At 37.4% G+C, this 16,314-nt stretch overlaps 1 protein-coding gene across 2 annotated transcripts in view; it reads left to right on the top strand.

The window, feature by feature from the left end:
- Serac1 (serine active site containing 1) overlaps positions 1 to 16,314 on the top strand; it is a 74,841-nt gene that overhangs the window by 6,045 nt on the left and 52,482 nt on the right. The window contains exons 2-5 of one of the 2 annotated variants that reach the window (XM_004628507.2): positions 7,804 to 7,895; positions 9,725 to 9,761; positions 12,032 to 12,165; positions 13,853 to 13,942. In XM_004628507.2, the coding sequence (XP_004628564.1) occupies positions 7,805 to 7,895; positions 9,725 to 9,761; positions 12,032 to 12,165; positions 13,853 to 13,942 (352 nt within the window). In that variant the 5' untranslated portion in view covers position 7,804. The remainder of the gene's footprint in view (positions 1 to 7,803; positions 7,896 to 9,724; positions 9,762 to 12,031; positions 12,166 to 13,852; positions 13,943 to 16,314) is intronic. The other variant, XM_004628508.2, reaches the window with a different exon arrangement.

Genomic DNA, 16,314 nt, shown 5'->3' with positions numbered 1-16,314 from the left:
AAAAAAAAAAAAAAAAAAAAAAAGTATTTCAAAAAAATTTTACTGCAACTGTTTGATATCCATAAAGAAAAAAAATTCCCTCTCAACTCTTTGTTCAACACATGAAAGTTAACTTGAGGTGCAGTGCAAATTTAAATGTAAAAGCTAAACAATATCTTTAAGATAAACTCATAGGACAGTATGGTATAAAGAAGGCAATAATTCTCAGGACACAGAATTCAGTGGCCATAAAAAGTTTTTGTTGGGCCGGGGAGATGGCTCAGTGGAATAAGTGCTTCCCTGGCAAGCGCAAGGGCCTGAGTTCAGTCCCTAGTTCTGCAAAAAGAAAAAAAAAAAAGTTTTTGTCAAAATTAAAATTCCTGTTCATCAAAAGATGCCTTTTTTAAAAATTAACTTTATTGAGAAAGAAATAGCAGTAAGACAGTTTCAAAACAGATTAGTAGGACAGTTACAATAATTAATACATTGCATATTGTCTTCATATAGTTATTCATAGTACAAGATGCAGACATGATATCTTGTCTAAACATTATTAGTACAAATCTTCTCATTGAACTAAGAAAGTAATTATATATCTAACCTAACATTTGTATGTACAGATATATATGTTTTTTTCACTACAAAATGGTCCTTCATTTATATCCCCCTCTTTTGTTTAGTTTTGTCAGAGAAGGGTATTTCATTGCCATTCAAATATTATAGGTGCTTGAATTCAGCAAAATCCAATATAGTCCAGTAGGCCATAATAGTAGTGGGTTATTTGCAGGATTAGCAATGTCAGAAGTTGTTGACTTGAGCCTTTTACAGCTCAGCAAAAGATGCCTTTAAAAAAGTGAATAGGCAGAGTACGATGGCACATGCCTGTAATCCTAGCACTTGGGGAGACTGAGGCAGGAGGACTGTTGATGAGTTCAAGGCTAGCCTGAACTATGTAGCAAGACACTGTTCAGAATAGGCAAGTCACAGGCTTGGAGAAGGTAGATAAGGTATATATCTTATAAAGGCTTTGTTTCCAGAATTTATAAAGTACAGACAAATCATGGAAAAAAATATAGTCAAAAAACTCCAACACGCATTTCATAATATGTGAATGCCTAGCATATTTGAAAAAAAAATGCTCTAATTTTCAGGGAATTTCAAATTAAAGCCACAAAAAATACTAATAATATGCTCACTGTAAAGGCTAACATCAAATAGCCTCACACTTCAGCAAAAGATGTAATCGGGACCCTCATACTCTTGCTTTGTTGGTTGCAGTATAAAATAATGCAGTCATATTGCATTATTTTAGGAAAATAGTAGTTAAATATCAAGTTAAATGTACCTATTTCAGCTACTTGGGAAGCTGAGCCTAGAAGTTCAAGACCAATCTGGACAACTTTGTGAGACCCTCTAGCTATGAAAATGGTCAGGGCTGGGGCAGTTGTAGCTCAGTGCTTGTCTGACATTCATGAGGGCGTGGGTTTGATTCCAATACCACAACACATACATATGTATATACATGCATACATTGCTGGGATAACAACATGGGTGATTCACAAAGAGCACTCTTCTAAGTAAGGAAGCCAGACTAAGGCTTTAGTATGATCCCATTTACATGGCGTTCTTGTAAAGACAAAGCTATCAGGAGAAAAATCAGATCAGTCATCACAGAGCTAGGTGTGGCAGAGGTCTGTGACTACAAAGTAACAGAAATCTTTTGGTTAATGAAATTTTCATGGTTGATTTGATTGTGCCCAAACCCTTGATTAAACACAGGGCCTTCACATTAAGCTGTACTGCCAATTTTTTTAATTTTTAATTTTGAGACAAGGTGTTCCTAAATTACCAAGTTTCTCAGGCTGGGCTGGAACTTGTGATCTCCTGTCTCACTCAGCCTTCCATAATGCTGGGATTATTAGATAGATAATAGAACCATGATTATCTATAGACCAAAATTCATCACCCCCCCACCCCCCACCCCCCACAATCTTTCTTTGCTGTACTGAGCCTTGAGCTACCTCCGGGATTGAGCTAGATCCCCAGTCCTTTCAGAGTTTGTGAAACAGTTTTTAATTCTCCTACCTCACCTAATGTTACAGCTAGGGACTAACATGTTCTGCTCTCTCCATAAACATGAAAACTCCAGGTAAAATGTAAATGTCAAAAGAAGGAAGAGGGAAGTCAGTGCTGAGGGAGAGGGAGAAAGTAGAAGGAAGGTAAGGGTTATCAGGACCTATAGAGATGTCAGTTGATTCAGCCTAATATATGTTATTTAGCCTAAATGAAACAGTCTTAAAGGACTAAACTGTCAAGGAAACAGACTAGAAAATTTCCTCTCGTGAGAAGGAGGAAAGGGCATGAAAACTTGATTGAAAGAGTGGAAGTTTAATTTGTAAATCTACACCACTTGTGGTCATGCTCCTTTTAATCCATCAAAGATATCTAGCCCTGATGCTACAAATAGTGATTCCAATGCAGAGACTTTAAATTTATTTAAAGCCTGAAGGAAAGTTTAGAAGCCACAGATACTGTATCAGTTGGCTTTTTGCAACCTTATACATCATTCCAAAGCCTAGTGGCTAAGCCAACTATTTAGTATTGCTTAGTTTTACAGGTTAGATAGTTTGTAGGATCAGCTGGGGTTGGTTAGTCTGGTGTGGCTTCCTGTGCCTGACAGTTAGTGCTGGCTCTCACTTGGTATTAATAGGAATACTCGATGTTTCTTTTGTTATCCAGCAGACAAATTTAGACTTTTTTAAATAGGAGGTTGGCTATCTGCAGGAGCAGCAAGACAGAAGCCTGCACGTGCCAGTGCTTTTCAGGTTTAGGCTTGCGTCATGTTTCTGCTGTCCTGTGTTGGTCCATAGTCTTGGGGGGGGTACCATCAAAGAATATAGTTACAAGAAGAATAAGTTGTAGCTATTAAAACCAAAACAAAATGATTGAACTTTAAGACAAAAACAGCGTATAAGAGGATCAAGCAAGAGTGTGAACTATATGCAGCTAGACAGAGGATTGATGAATTGGAAAATGGATTCAGAGAAACTTTAATATATGTCACAGAGATAGGAAAAGGTATAAAATATGGGAGAAGTAGAAATTTGAAGGATAAAGTAAAAAATATAGTAATATTAGAAGGGACAAAAAAGAATGAAGGTCAGAGTTTAAGCATGAAAGAGCATTGTGGAAATGAAGAAAGATGTAAGTTCTGAGATTGAAGGCACACACTACATCCTGAGCAGGATATATAAAAATGAACCCACACAGATACATAAAATAGAGAATTGTAGGAACATTTATTTTTGGCTTTTTGAGAAGGAGCTTCACTGTATAGTTAAGACTGGTTTTGAACTTAATGTATGGTCCAGGTTGGCTTCAGACTCAAGGTGATTCTCCTGCTTCAGCCTCTCAAATGCTGGGATTACAGTTGTGCGCCATTATACCCAGGCTCTTCTGCATTTTATAGATGAAGAAAGTAAGGCACAAAAAGGGAAAATAACCCATAATTTGTTTCAAAATGTAACTTTTAAACTAGGTATGGTAAGATGACTAATGTAGGGACAACTGCTTTGAAAAATTGAGTTTACTACTTATAGTTCCCAGGGGATGGTGGGCATTCCATGCAGGGGCCTGTGGGGAACTACAGGGTCAGTTTGGAGGCATAAGGACCACAGCCATGCTTGTGCATTTTATAGGAATAAAAGAAGGAGATAGAAAAAAAGAAAAAAAAAAAAAAGGAGATAGGGTAGGTGAGGACTGGGTAGTGTGAATAATTTCATCAGGCTCTGAGCTGGGGTGGTCCTTTGTTGGTACCTTCCCCTGGGGTGATTTTTAGGCTCGGGAATATTGACTTACTATGAAAGAGTTTGATAAAGGATAGACTGGGCATTGTGGCGCACATCTGTAATCCCAGCACTTGGGAGGATGAAAACAGGAGGATCACCATGATTCCAGTCTACAGAGTGAGACCCTGGAGACCGTATACACCCTGTATGAAATGCATAAAAAAAGAAAAGAGTTTGATAAAGGAAGTAGGGGGGTTATGCACTCAAGTTTGGTTAGTTTGGCTATGAAAAGTATGCTAGTAGGTAAGGTCTTTTCTATTCTTAGTAGTTAAGCCAAGAAGGCAGTTACCCCTTAGTACACAAGACTGTGAAGTCAAAGCATTAAAAAATAATCATGGGGCTGGGGAGATGGCTCAGTAGGATAAGCGCTTGACTAGCAAATGCAAGGATCTGAGTTCAATCCCCAGTTCTGGAAAAAAAAAAAAAAAGTTAACATTAGGGACTGGTGAGATGGCTCAGTGGTCTAAAGCACCTACTTAGAACAAGCTTAGCAAAGAACAGGGACTGCGGTTCAATCCCCCAGCACCACATGCCAGCCAACCCCGCTCCCTGGTGGGCTGAGCTGGCCACACACACACACACACACACACACACACACAAATAAATAAATTAAAAAAAATAATCATGAATCTAGGTATGGTGGCAGAGCTACTCAGAAGGCTGAGGCAGGAAGACCACAAGTTCAAGGCCAGCCTGGGTAATGTCTCAAAAAACAAAATCATGGCTCAGTGGTAGGGCATTAGCCTCGCATACTTGAGACCTTGGATTCAATCCCCAGTAGCGGAAAAAAAAAAAAAAAAAAAGAGAAGAAGAAGGAGAAAAAAAAAACCCAAACCAACAAAACAAAAGACCAAAAAGCTGAGTTGCTGGTGAACTGGTTTTTCAATTGGGCACTATGTTCTACAGAGCAAATTCTTGACCTGTTCATTATTTTGCCCACAAAGAAACAATAATTAGACTTAACTATAGATTTCTGTTGAGCAAAAGGAAGAAATACCATTATGTGCAGATGAAAACCTAATGCTGTTCTAAACTCTAAATTCAAAATTTAAAAAACAGCTATTTTTTTTTAGCATGTCTGAAATAAGTCTGAGTGTTAGTGTGTAGACCCTCTTGTAAAAGCATGTACCAGTATGCGTACAATGTTTTCATCATGAATGATTTGAACCCGGAAGGAAAATGTGGCTACAGCAAGCACTAGTAGCTGGTAAATATTTAGGTTTATTTATGTCCTGCTCTCCAGTACTGGGATTGAACCCAGGGCTTTTGCACTGAGCTTCATTCTCAACCCTTCTTTCAACAAAAAAAACAAAAACAAAAACAAAAAAACCCAGGGTCTTGCTGTGTCAACAACTTGCCTGTGCTGGGCTTGAATTTTCAGTCATCCTGCCTTAGCTTTCCAGAGTGCTGGGATTATAGGCATGTGCCACCACTCTTTGCCAGCAGTATTAATATTTAAAAGCTGAGTGGAGGTCGCCCACACCCCCATTCATAAGATCAACAAGGGCAGGGGCTCTACCTCCACATTGATCCCCCCCCCCCATGGAGATTGAACTCAGACCCTTGCACTTGCCAGGGAAGCGCTTATTCTACTGAGCCATCTCCCCGGCCCCCCACATTGATATTCTTGTCTCATGTTTGTGTTCCTAGCAGGTGATAGGTGCTCAGTAAATTGTGGGGTTTTTTGTTTTGTTTTGTTTTGTTTTTTCCAGTACCGGAGATTGAACTCAGAACCTTGCACTTGCCAGGCTAGTGTTTATTCTACTAAGCTATCTCCCAGGGCCCACCTTCCCTTCCTCTCCCCCTCTCCCCCATTTTCCCTCCCTCTCTCCCTTCTCCCCCTTCTCTGTCTGTCTGTCTGTCTGTCTGTCTGTCTTGTCTTTTCTTTCTTTCTGGAACCAGGGATTGAATTCAGGCCCTTGTGTTTGCCACGCAACCGCTTATTCTACTGAGCCATCTCCCTGACCCCCTTCAGTAAATGTTTGTTGAATGATTGAGAAAGAGTAACCAGAGACGTGAGAATAAAGCTAAAAGATAGTGTCTGTAGTAGCTAGAAAGGGAGAGAAGTAATCATGAGGGATGTTTGTATAGTGCTTTTATAGTAGGTGCCAAGGTTAAAAGAAGCAGTATATTGTTTGCTTTATATTTTTTAGTGCAGTATTCATAGAGTAAAATACAAGTTGACAGATATTCAAGTTTTGTTTTTTTGTTAGAGATAGTCTCACTATGTAGGGCTCCTCCTGCTTCAGCCTCCTGAGTGCTAGGCTTATAGCCCATCACACCCACCTAAGCATTTTGTGAGCAAATATTATAGTTTTTCCATCTTTTTTTTTTTAACCATTGTGTAAGTCTCACAGAGAAGTGGCAACAACCCATTAGATAAGTGGGAGCATACGGTACAGTGACCTTTCAAAGGGGGCTTTTCCAGGTTTGCCTATTGACAGATTTAGTTTGCTTGGTAACCAGCTGATGTGCTGGAATCACAGTTTGTATTACCTCTAACAAGGGTTTCTTGTTTGTGTACACCAGCTAACTTAACTGCTAGAAGCTTTTAGTTTGTGATGCAAAGAATCATTTCTTATGAGTTCCTCAAGGTGTCTTCCTTCCTTACACTTTTAGAAAAATGAAAAAGAAAATTAAAGTCTGCAAAGACAATCTAATGTGGTTCTAGAATACTAAGTTGTTCTAGAAACTTTCATCATATTTTGATTGTCTTTGTTTAGTTGGTAAATAAGTTGGCAGTTGTTCTCCTTTTATACCAGCTGTTTCAGAGATTATAAGGAATGTCAGTAGTGGCGCATGCCTGTAATCCCAGCACTGGGAAGGCTGAGGTAGGTGGGTCACTGTGAGTTTGAGGTCAGCCTGGGCTACATCATGAACTCAAAGCCAGAAAGAAAGTAGGGGGTGGGGAGGGGAAATTAGTTGATGTATGATCTTTAAAAAGCTAGGGAAAAGCTGAATAATTCTGTGGGTTCTCTAAATATTTCTTCTACACCGAAGCTGCTTTTCATTTCTGAGAGGCTGTTGGTAATCAAGATAAATTTGCATTATATACATGTATGTGGTGTGATAAAAATACAATAAAGGTCTAAATTTTTTTTTTAAATTTTATTTATGTGTGTGTGTGTGTGTGTGGCCAGCTCAGCCCACCAGGGGGCGGGGCTGGCTGGCATGTGGTGCTGGGGCATTGAACCGCGGTCCCTGTGCTTTGCTAAGCTTGTTCTAAGTAGGTGCTTTAGACCACTGAGCCATCTCGCCAGCCCCAAAGGTCTAAATTTTTAAAATATTTATTACAGTAAAAGATACATGACCATTAATCCCCCTCACAGTACCATCCCTTGCTGTGAACATGCTTATGCCATCGTTGTTGCCACTGTTGGAAGTAGTTCTATAAGTCCCCTTTCTCGAGTGTCTTAGTTGCACTGTTGTGAATATCTTGACCAGGAATTGACTCAGAGCGTTTGCTTTTGGGAAAGACCGAGACCTGCGGTGTCAGAACCATTGAATAAGGTAATGAGGACACAGCAGTGTTTTTCTGAGTCTGTCTTGCTGTTGGTTGGCACTTAGCTTCACCATTCATTGCTTCAGAAAGTGTCAAGAATGGTCAAAGAGGAAAAGTTTGAGGGGCATTAATGTGACATATCTTTTAGTATAATAAATTTTTAAACATTTAAATAGCCATGTAGTTCAGTCACACCTTGTTTGTATTTTTGAAACACATTTTAAAAATTCTAATCCTTATGTTTCTGGTTTTATATGACTACTCAGAATTGGACACAATTTGAAAAATAAAGTACACTAGCAAAATTTACTCTAGTAAGTCTGTTTTTAAGAGATAAGCATTTTTTAATAGGAAAGGTTTTTTTCCTTGTCTTGAAAATTTGAACTCTATTGGCAATCTGCTGTGCTGGTAGCATGTTCTTAGTATTGGTAATTAGATGCTAGATTAAATTTGTGTACTTGTTCTGCTCTGTAGAATGTCCCTGGCTGCTTATTGTATCATCTGTTGCAGAAGACTGGGAACCTCTACGCCCTCATCAAAAAAGCGTACATACTGGAGAGATATCCGTGAGTACATTTTAAATGGCACATTTTTTTTTTTTCATATAAACAGTGATGACATTATGGTTAGTTTTCCAGAGTAGGCCACAAAAACTTTTAAACTCATGAAAAGTCTCAGATTTATGTCTTTCTATACTAACGGATTTACCCCAGATTTGCAAGCCAAGAGCCATATATGATCATTTTCTTGGGAATTCTCTTTCTTCCCTTATTTTTCCTGCCAGATTCATACTTACCCTTCTAAATTGACATACCACTGCATTCTTATTTAACAGATAATTTTTGCGCTCTGAAAGTACCGGCTGGACATAGTGGCACACACCTGTAATCCTAGCATTTGGGAGGCTGAGGCAAGAGGATTGCCATGAGTTTAAGGCGAGTCTGGGCTACATAGGGAGTTCAAGATCAGCCTGCACTCAAAAAAGAAAAAAGCAAATGAACAAACATTCCCAAGCCCATGGTGCCAGCACCTTTTTTAGGTTCTGGCAATACAGTGGTGAGCAAGGATAACAGCACTTGCCTTACTGTGGGTTGGGGTCTGCTTTAATTCATGGCCTCATCCAACATGCTGTAGCCCCACTTTCCTGATATCCTAGACCAAGTTAGATCTGCTCCTTGTCATTTGGTAGAATCAATATTGAGTTTGATTATCATCTGACTTCTTTCGTAGCCTGTAAATTGTGTGAGAGTAGTTTCTAATTTGTCGTTATATCCTGTTTACTATTATATATGGCATACAGAAGGTGTCTAGTTTTGGTTTTTTTCTTGAATGAAAGAAATATCTTGCTTTCTCAGAGCACTGTTTATTTGTAAAATGAGAAGATCTGTTTAGCTTATTTTTATTCATTTGATAATAAGCAACATGTATTGACCATCAATCATGTAGTAAATACTTTTCTCAGCCCTCAGCATATGGTATTAAGGAAGATCCTCTATCTTTGTGGAGTTTCATTTTAATCTTTATTTATTTATTTTTTTCAAAGTGTTAAGTATATTAACAATTCTCAAAATGCCAACTAGGGAACATACCCTTCAGGGAAGGAGAAAAGCGGCCATTTTAATCTTTAAAGTAGATCTTTTTTTCAATAGATCTATTTTTAAGATAGATCCTTTTATCTAGGAAATCCTGACCTTGTATAAAAGAGAAGTGGGAACAGAGAAGGGAGTTTTTCTTCTCATCGACCAGAACAAGCAGTGGATAAGGCTCACTTTGTCAGGCTTATAATTGAAGCTGACTAACATTCTCCTGGGACAGAACTCCTATAGGGAACTACTATAAACTTGTAACCTGGCAGAGGTTACAAGAACGGCTACCTACTGGCACTTAATCACCAATGATAGCATAGTTACTTTGGAAAATGCCATTTTGTGTCACCACTTGACAAATCTAATCCCTCAGTGTAGTCCTGCTTGTGGTAGGGAGAATTCTTCCCTGTTCTTTATTCAATTAGTTCTTAATTAAAAGGACTGAGAAGGGAGGTGAGCTTCCTGGAAGTTGCATTCAATTGAAGCCTGCAGTCCTGGCCATCTTGGTAGTGGGACAAGGACTAGGGCCCCTGTTGATTTGGTGAGGATGGCAGAATAGGAGATGGAGAAAGGGGGAGAAGAATATGAAAAGCCATAAATATAAATTTTATTTTTCTCCCAATGCTTATTGCTTGGTTTGTATCTTGTGCTGAGATGTCATGTATTAATAGCAACTAATTATATAAATAGAAACATCATTAACTTACTCCATTAGTACATACAAAATAGGTAGAGATTCACACTGTTGTCTATTTCATACTTTAAAAATTGAAATTCATCACACTGACTTTTTCCTTTTCTTTTTGAAGGAAATATAATAAAATTTACTGGATCACTTATTTTAGGGTAAGTGTCAACTGTAAAATGCTAGTTGGCTTTGTTATACTACTCTTCGAAATGTCAGTGGAAGTCATTTAATCACCGATTACATCACTTCAGTTATCCTCAGTTACTACACTCTGTTTCCTGGGGAATGTTTTCTCTTGGGTCTAGTTGTACACTGGGATTTCTGCCTGCCTGGCGTTATAGCTGTGAGCAGAGCACTTGATACACACATATAGTATCATTCAGTCAACCTCTGTAAAATAACACTTTATATTAGGTCCTAACATGGGTGAAGCTGCTAAAAATGACTAGTATTTTTTTTGAATTGATAAATATATTTTTTAAATATTAAAAATTATTTTTAAAATCCTAAAATTAGGGTGGTGGTACAAATGATCAAACTATATTATGTGCATGTTCCTGTTATTCTGTGTAAGTACTAATAAAAAGAAAATCTCTGCAATTGCCCAAGAAAGGAAATTGAGGTCAACTGAGAAGACCAAGAGATTGATCTTGGCCATTTTATGTTTCTTGAGAGGAAATGTACGATGGTTGGCTTGACCTTCTTTCTGATAACTTATTTTTCATTTTTTAGGGTATATATACTAAATGTTTGTCTAATACTGTACTGTACTTTTTTGCTAATATAAAGTCAATTTAGTACATTTCTTTATGATATGGTAGATATTTAGATATCGTTTTCCTTTGACTCATTCTGGGCAAAGGATAAATGTGTACCCTTTTCTGTAATGTTTCTTTGTTTAGATTACAGCTATGTTCAGGAATATGGTGAAAATCCACACAACTTTAAATAAAGAACTTTGTCTTTCTTGGAAAGTGTGATTAAAAGATAGAATAGCAATTACTCCTCTTACCTGCTCAGATGGATCCCCAAGAGAGATGATAATTCTTTGGACCCTCTGTGTTTCTCTGGTGTGGCTGGGTCTGGGTTTTCTTGTGTTAGGGTGGAAACCCAGGTCAGCAGAAAGCATAGGTTGGTGAGCTTAGGGTCCAGATGGAGTTCAGCCTTTGTTTCTGGATTTAGGGAAGTATCAATTAGGAAGAAAAACAAATTTTTTTTTTTTTTTTTTTTTTTTCCTGCGGAACCAGGGATTGAATTTAGGCTCTAGCACTTATTCTACTGAGCTATCTCCCCGGCCCCCAAACAAATCTTTATTTGGCTATACAACAAACATTTTTGTATGTTAAATTTAAGATAGACTGGATATACCTGAAGAAAGGGAGAAACCTATAAGTTTGATATCTTGTGAAGTTGATGTATTAAAAAGTGTGTAATTCTGCTTTTAGATGAATAACATGTACTTAAATGTACAATCTCGGTGTATAACATGTATAACAATATTGTTCATAATAGATTCAAGCTAGATAATATATATGAATATGCCCATCTCCACATGATAAACTGGATATTACATGTAATTGATACAATTTATTGTATACCATATCAAAATATAAATTCAGGGCTGGGGAGCCAGCCGTCAAAACTGGACATGGTGGTGCATACTTGTAATCCCAGCTCTGTAGGCTGATGGAGGAGGATCACTACAAGTCTGAGCTGCGTAGTGAGACTCTGTACCAAATATATATAAATTGGGGAACTACATGCAACATCATAGTAGAAGGCTGATACAAAAATAGAAGGCTGATAAAAAAATATACACAGTGTGATTTCATTCAGATGAATTTTAAAAAACAACATTAAGCTCTATTATTTAGGTTACAAATCTAGGTGATAAAACTGTAAAAAAATTGTAATAAAAATCAGAATAAGTTGTTTTTAGTTTTTTTTATAGTTGACTAGCACTATAGTGCCAGTCAGGTGCTTATTCTACTGAGCTATCTCCCTGACCCTATTGTTTTTAGTGTTTTGAGATAAGATCTTGTTGTATAGCCCAAGCTGCCCTCAAACTCATGTCAGTCCTCTTGCCTCAGCCTCCAGAATGTTGAGATTACAGGAGTTGGCCACCATGCCTGGCAGAAATCAAAACAAAAATTACCAATGGAGGTGAAAAAATGAGTTAGTTTAAGGGGAGGAACATGGCTGATTTTGGGGTACAGTTAATATTTTATTTTTTGCCTTAATTATGCAACTATTTTTTATTTTAAATTGAAATGTGTATGTATACATACATGTTACAAAAGTATCACTTGCATGTTACTCTTTATGTTTCCAATAAAGGAGAAATTTTGTTATGCTAAGCTTAATAAAGAATAGCTTCTCTGTTAATTTAGGTCACATATTTATGATAATGCTTTTTTTTTTTTTAAAGAGGTTCTTTATTTCTTACATATGAAATTCTGGCTCTGAAGAAGTCTTTGACATTAGACACTCAAGTGGTAGAAACAGAAAAAATGAAGTCATATATATATGTGCACACAGCTTCGAACAGAAAAGAAAGCCATGGTAAGTTCATTATAAAGTAACTTCATCTTCATGAAAATTGGTAGCTAGTTACTGAATTTCAAAATGAGTCTCTTTTCAGGGCATGGTGGGAAATGCCTGTAATCACAGAAGTTGGGAAGCTGAGTCAGGAGGAGTGCTGCGAGTTCAAGGCCAGCCTGAACTACATAGTGAGACCCTATCTCCAAAAATAGAATGTGTTTAAGTTACAGCATTAAAATGATAAATCAGCTTACTTTAACAATCAGCAAACCCTGAGAGCACAGTTCCAAAAGTTTTTTTTTTCTCTATATTTTAAGGAAGGGTCTACTGGGTATTTAGGGTCTCACTACTAGATCAGACTCATAGTGATTCTCCTGTTTACACCCTCCCAAGTGCTGAGATTACAGGTGCACACCACCATACCCAGTCTCATTCGCTGTCTCAGCAGGGGTGGGGCCAGCATGGCAGGCCTAAGGATTGAACCCCTGACCCCTGCGCCTGCTTGCAGGTGCTTTAATCCACTGAGCTATTTGGCTAGCCCTCCGAAAGTATTAATTGAAGTTCACGTTTTAAACGTATATATTTAACCTAAAATTATAACTCTCCTAAAACTGAGTGAAGACTAACTGGTTGTTTAAGTCTGAACTGAAATTCCCTCTTCAGTGGGGGTATTAGTTGGGAGGCTGGCACTCAGTTTGGCAAGTACAAAAACAAGATTTTGTCATTTAGGTCATATTTTGTTTGTTTTCAGTTTTGGGGAGTGAACTCAGGGCTTTTGCACTGAGTTACATCCTGGGCTCTTAAAATTTTGTAGAAGTTGAGACAGGTTTTACCAAGTCATTAAATTGTCTAGGCTGGGCTCAAATGTGTGATCCTTCTGCCTCAGCTCCCAGAGTGTTGTGAGAATAGATGTGCACTACCATGCCTGCTTGATACTTTGCTCCAAGGGATTTATTCATGCAAATAAGACTCATTAGATGATTTATAAGTATGAATACCATCTCATTTATTATTATCAGCCACAAAGGTTAAGAAACTGTCTTTACTAGTTAGGACATTGCTTTTCTCAATATTTAGGTCACACACAAACCTCCCAGTTTCTTGGGGAGCATGACTGTAGAGCAGAGGAGTATATTTTCTTCAGCTGTGAGTAGCCTGGTGAGTCTCCAACTTGACATACAGTTAGTTGCCTGTTCCTACACTGTCAGCCAGGATGTGCCTGTGAGCCTCTTATGGTTCTTGTGTAGGGCAGGCTGCACTGCTTCAGGTTTGTGAGCTGTATCACTACACTATCTTGTTAGTTATTCTATTTTCTTCCTATCTTTCACCATGCTTTTATGGTGTGTATAGTTTCAGTTGCATAGATTATTGCTATTTCTTACAATTTACTTATATAGTGAAGCTTAGTATCATTAGTATTTCCAAATTTGAGTTCTAAACGATCTACTTATAAGGGTCATTTTCCTATATAGAATTGATCATATACATGAGAAGTTTTGATACCTTTAGTGTTCTTGTTATTTTCCAAGACTTAAAGAATGACCTTATTTTGAAAGCTGGAGCTTTGTATTGCCATATGATTTAAGTTGCATTGATCCTCATAATAAAAAGATAAAGATGCTGCATTTATGAAAAAATTTGGGGCTTCTGCATGTCTTTTTGGAGCATATCATTGAGAGTGCATATTTAAAGTTTGTAATCATTTTAGGGATTGCCTGGCAGGCAAGAAAAGAACTTCACAAAGCAGTAAGAAAAATATTGGCAGCATCAGCAAAGCTATTACAGAGTCCATTTGCTGGTAAGTGTCAAACATTTAACTTGAATCCTCATCAATAAACTGGAAGTTATTTAAATGACCAATTGAGATTTTTTTTTTTTCTTTATGTACATTTGTGTTTTTTGGTTTTTTTTGAGACAGGGTCTTACTCTGTAGTCCAGGCTGGCCTTGAATATACTTAAATTTGTGATCCTCCTCCCTCATCCTCCAAAATTGGGAATACAAACTGGAATTACAAGCATGTATCACTGCCCAGATTATATTACTATGTGTAATAGCTATGGAAAATTAGCATTATTTTCTTGGATTATATTTAATTTAAAGGGCTTAATGATTTACACATTTTTATCTTGGTGGGTGATTGCTAAATAATTATAAATAAATATTAAGATTAAATATGACCTATTGAGTGCTACAGAATTTTTTTTAATTAATTTTATTGAGAATCAGATAGCAGTGAGACAGTTTTAAAACCGATTAGTAGGACAGTTTCAGTAATTAACACATTGCATATTGTTGTCTTCGTAGAGGTTAAGGTCAATCAGATCCCCTCATGGTTTACCCTGAAACCCTGTACCACAGTTTGTAGATCCTTTGTCAATATCAGCCATGTGTATGAGTCATGGCCATTACTTGACCAATTTTCTCTCTGTGAAAGCCTAAGAGAATGTTTTCTCTCCATGTGACTCTCCTTAGGAATACTCTACATCACTGAACACTTTCCTCTGTGGCCCCATGATGTCCTTGACCAGAAAATTTGGGACATAATTGAGTTACAGGATGTTACAGTACAGGTTCTCCTATGTCCTGAGTCCTCACTGACCTTGAAAGACCAGGGCCAAAATGTCAGTTGTCCTTGCAGCCCTTCTTTTTCTCTAATTTTTGGTCTGCAAACTTAAGTTGTTAACCCTCCAGAAGAGAAGCGTAATGATATTATTATCCTGTAACATAGGTATTTCAGCTTAACCTTACTGTCTGAATATCTAACATCTTAGACATAACATGGAACAGGTATTTTCCATTAAATATTGATGTGTTAAACTAAATTTCTACAGAATATGAAGAAAAAAATTAAAATATAAAAATATACTCCTGTGCTTTCTTGTAATGAGACTGTTGCATAAAAAAATGTAGATTTTAGGGGCCAGGGAGATGGCTCAGTGGAATACCTGAGTTCAATTCCCGGTTCCTCAAAAAAAAAAAAAAAAAGTAGATTTTACAATTAGGAAGTCTAAAATGTGAAGTTAGCTTGGAAAAAAAAAAAGCTGACCTGATGTCTTTAAAAAGTTTTTTTATTTTTTTGAGACAGGCTTTGACTGTGTACTTCAGGCTGGTCTTGAACTCACTGTGTAGACCAGGTTGGCCTTGAACTAAAGGCAGTTATCCTGCCAAAGCCTCCCAAGTGCAGGAATTATAGGCATGTGCTATCATGCCTGGCTCTTTTCACAACTGACAGGAAGAAGAATAGGTAGCAAAACTTTGTAGAATTAGAAGAGAGTAAAAAAAGTTCACAAATCCTAATTTTGTTTTGTTTTGGTAATACTGGAGATTGAACTCAGGGTCTTTTCCCTGAGCTGTATCCCCAGTACTTTTAAATTTTGACATAGGGTCTTGCTAAATTGCCCAGGATGTACTCAAACTCATGCCCTTCCTGTCTCAATCTCCCAAGTGCTAGGATTATTGGTGTGTGCCACCATACCCATGCCAAAGCCTGGTTTTGAAACATCTTTAAGATTCCTCACCCATTGACCAAGTGGGATTCATCCCAGGAAGGGAAGGATGGGTCAACATATGCAAATAAGAGTGATACACCATGTCAGCAAAGCCAAAAATCACACAATCATCTCAATCAATACAGAAAAAGTTATTGACAAACTTTAACACTTATTCATGATAAAAATAATATAGAAAAATCATAATAGTCTTTACCTCAACCTGATAAAAGCCATCTATGACAAACCAACAAGCAACATTATGCTAAATAGACAAAAAAATGAAAAAATGAAAGTTTTCCTGCTAAAATCAGGAACAAGGCAAGAATGTCCACTGTTACCACTCCTATTCAATGTAGTTCTTGAAGCACTGGGCATGGTGGCGTGCACCTGTATTCCTATCCCTTGGGAAGCTGAGGCAGGAGGATTGTTGAGATTGTTGAGAGTTCAGGTCTGGGCTACAAAGTAAGCGCAAGGACAGCATGAACTGTATGATGAGAACCTATCTCAAAGAGCCAAAAGCAAAAAAAAAAAAAAAAAAAAAATCTACACCCAAAAACAAAACAAACAAAAAAACAAAAATTGGAAACAAAAATATAGTTCTTGGAAATGTTAGTCAGAACAATTAGATAAGAAAAGGAAAAGAAATAAGAATAGGAAAGGAAGAAGTAAAATTATCAT

Source organism: Octodon degus, unplaced genomic scaffold (assembly GCF_000260255.1).
Source record: "Octodon degus isolate 3935 unplaced genomic scaffold, OctDeg1.0 scaffold00024, whole genome shotgun sequence".
Classification (NCBI taxonomy): Eukaryota; Metazoa; Chordata; class Mammalia; order Rodentia; family Octodontidae; genus Octodon; species Octodon degus.
Note: the sequence above shows the minus strand (reverse complement) of the source record. Positions and strands in the feature narration are given on the sequence as shown.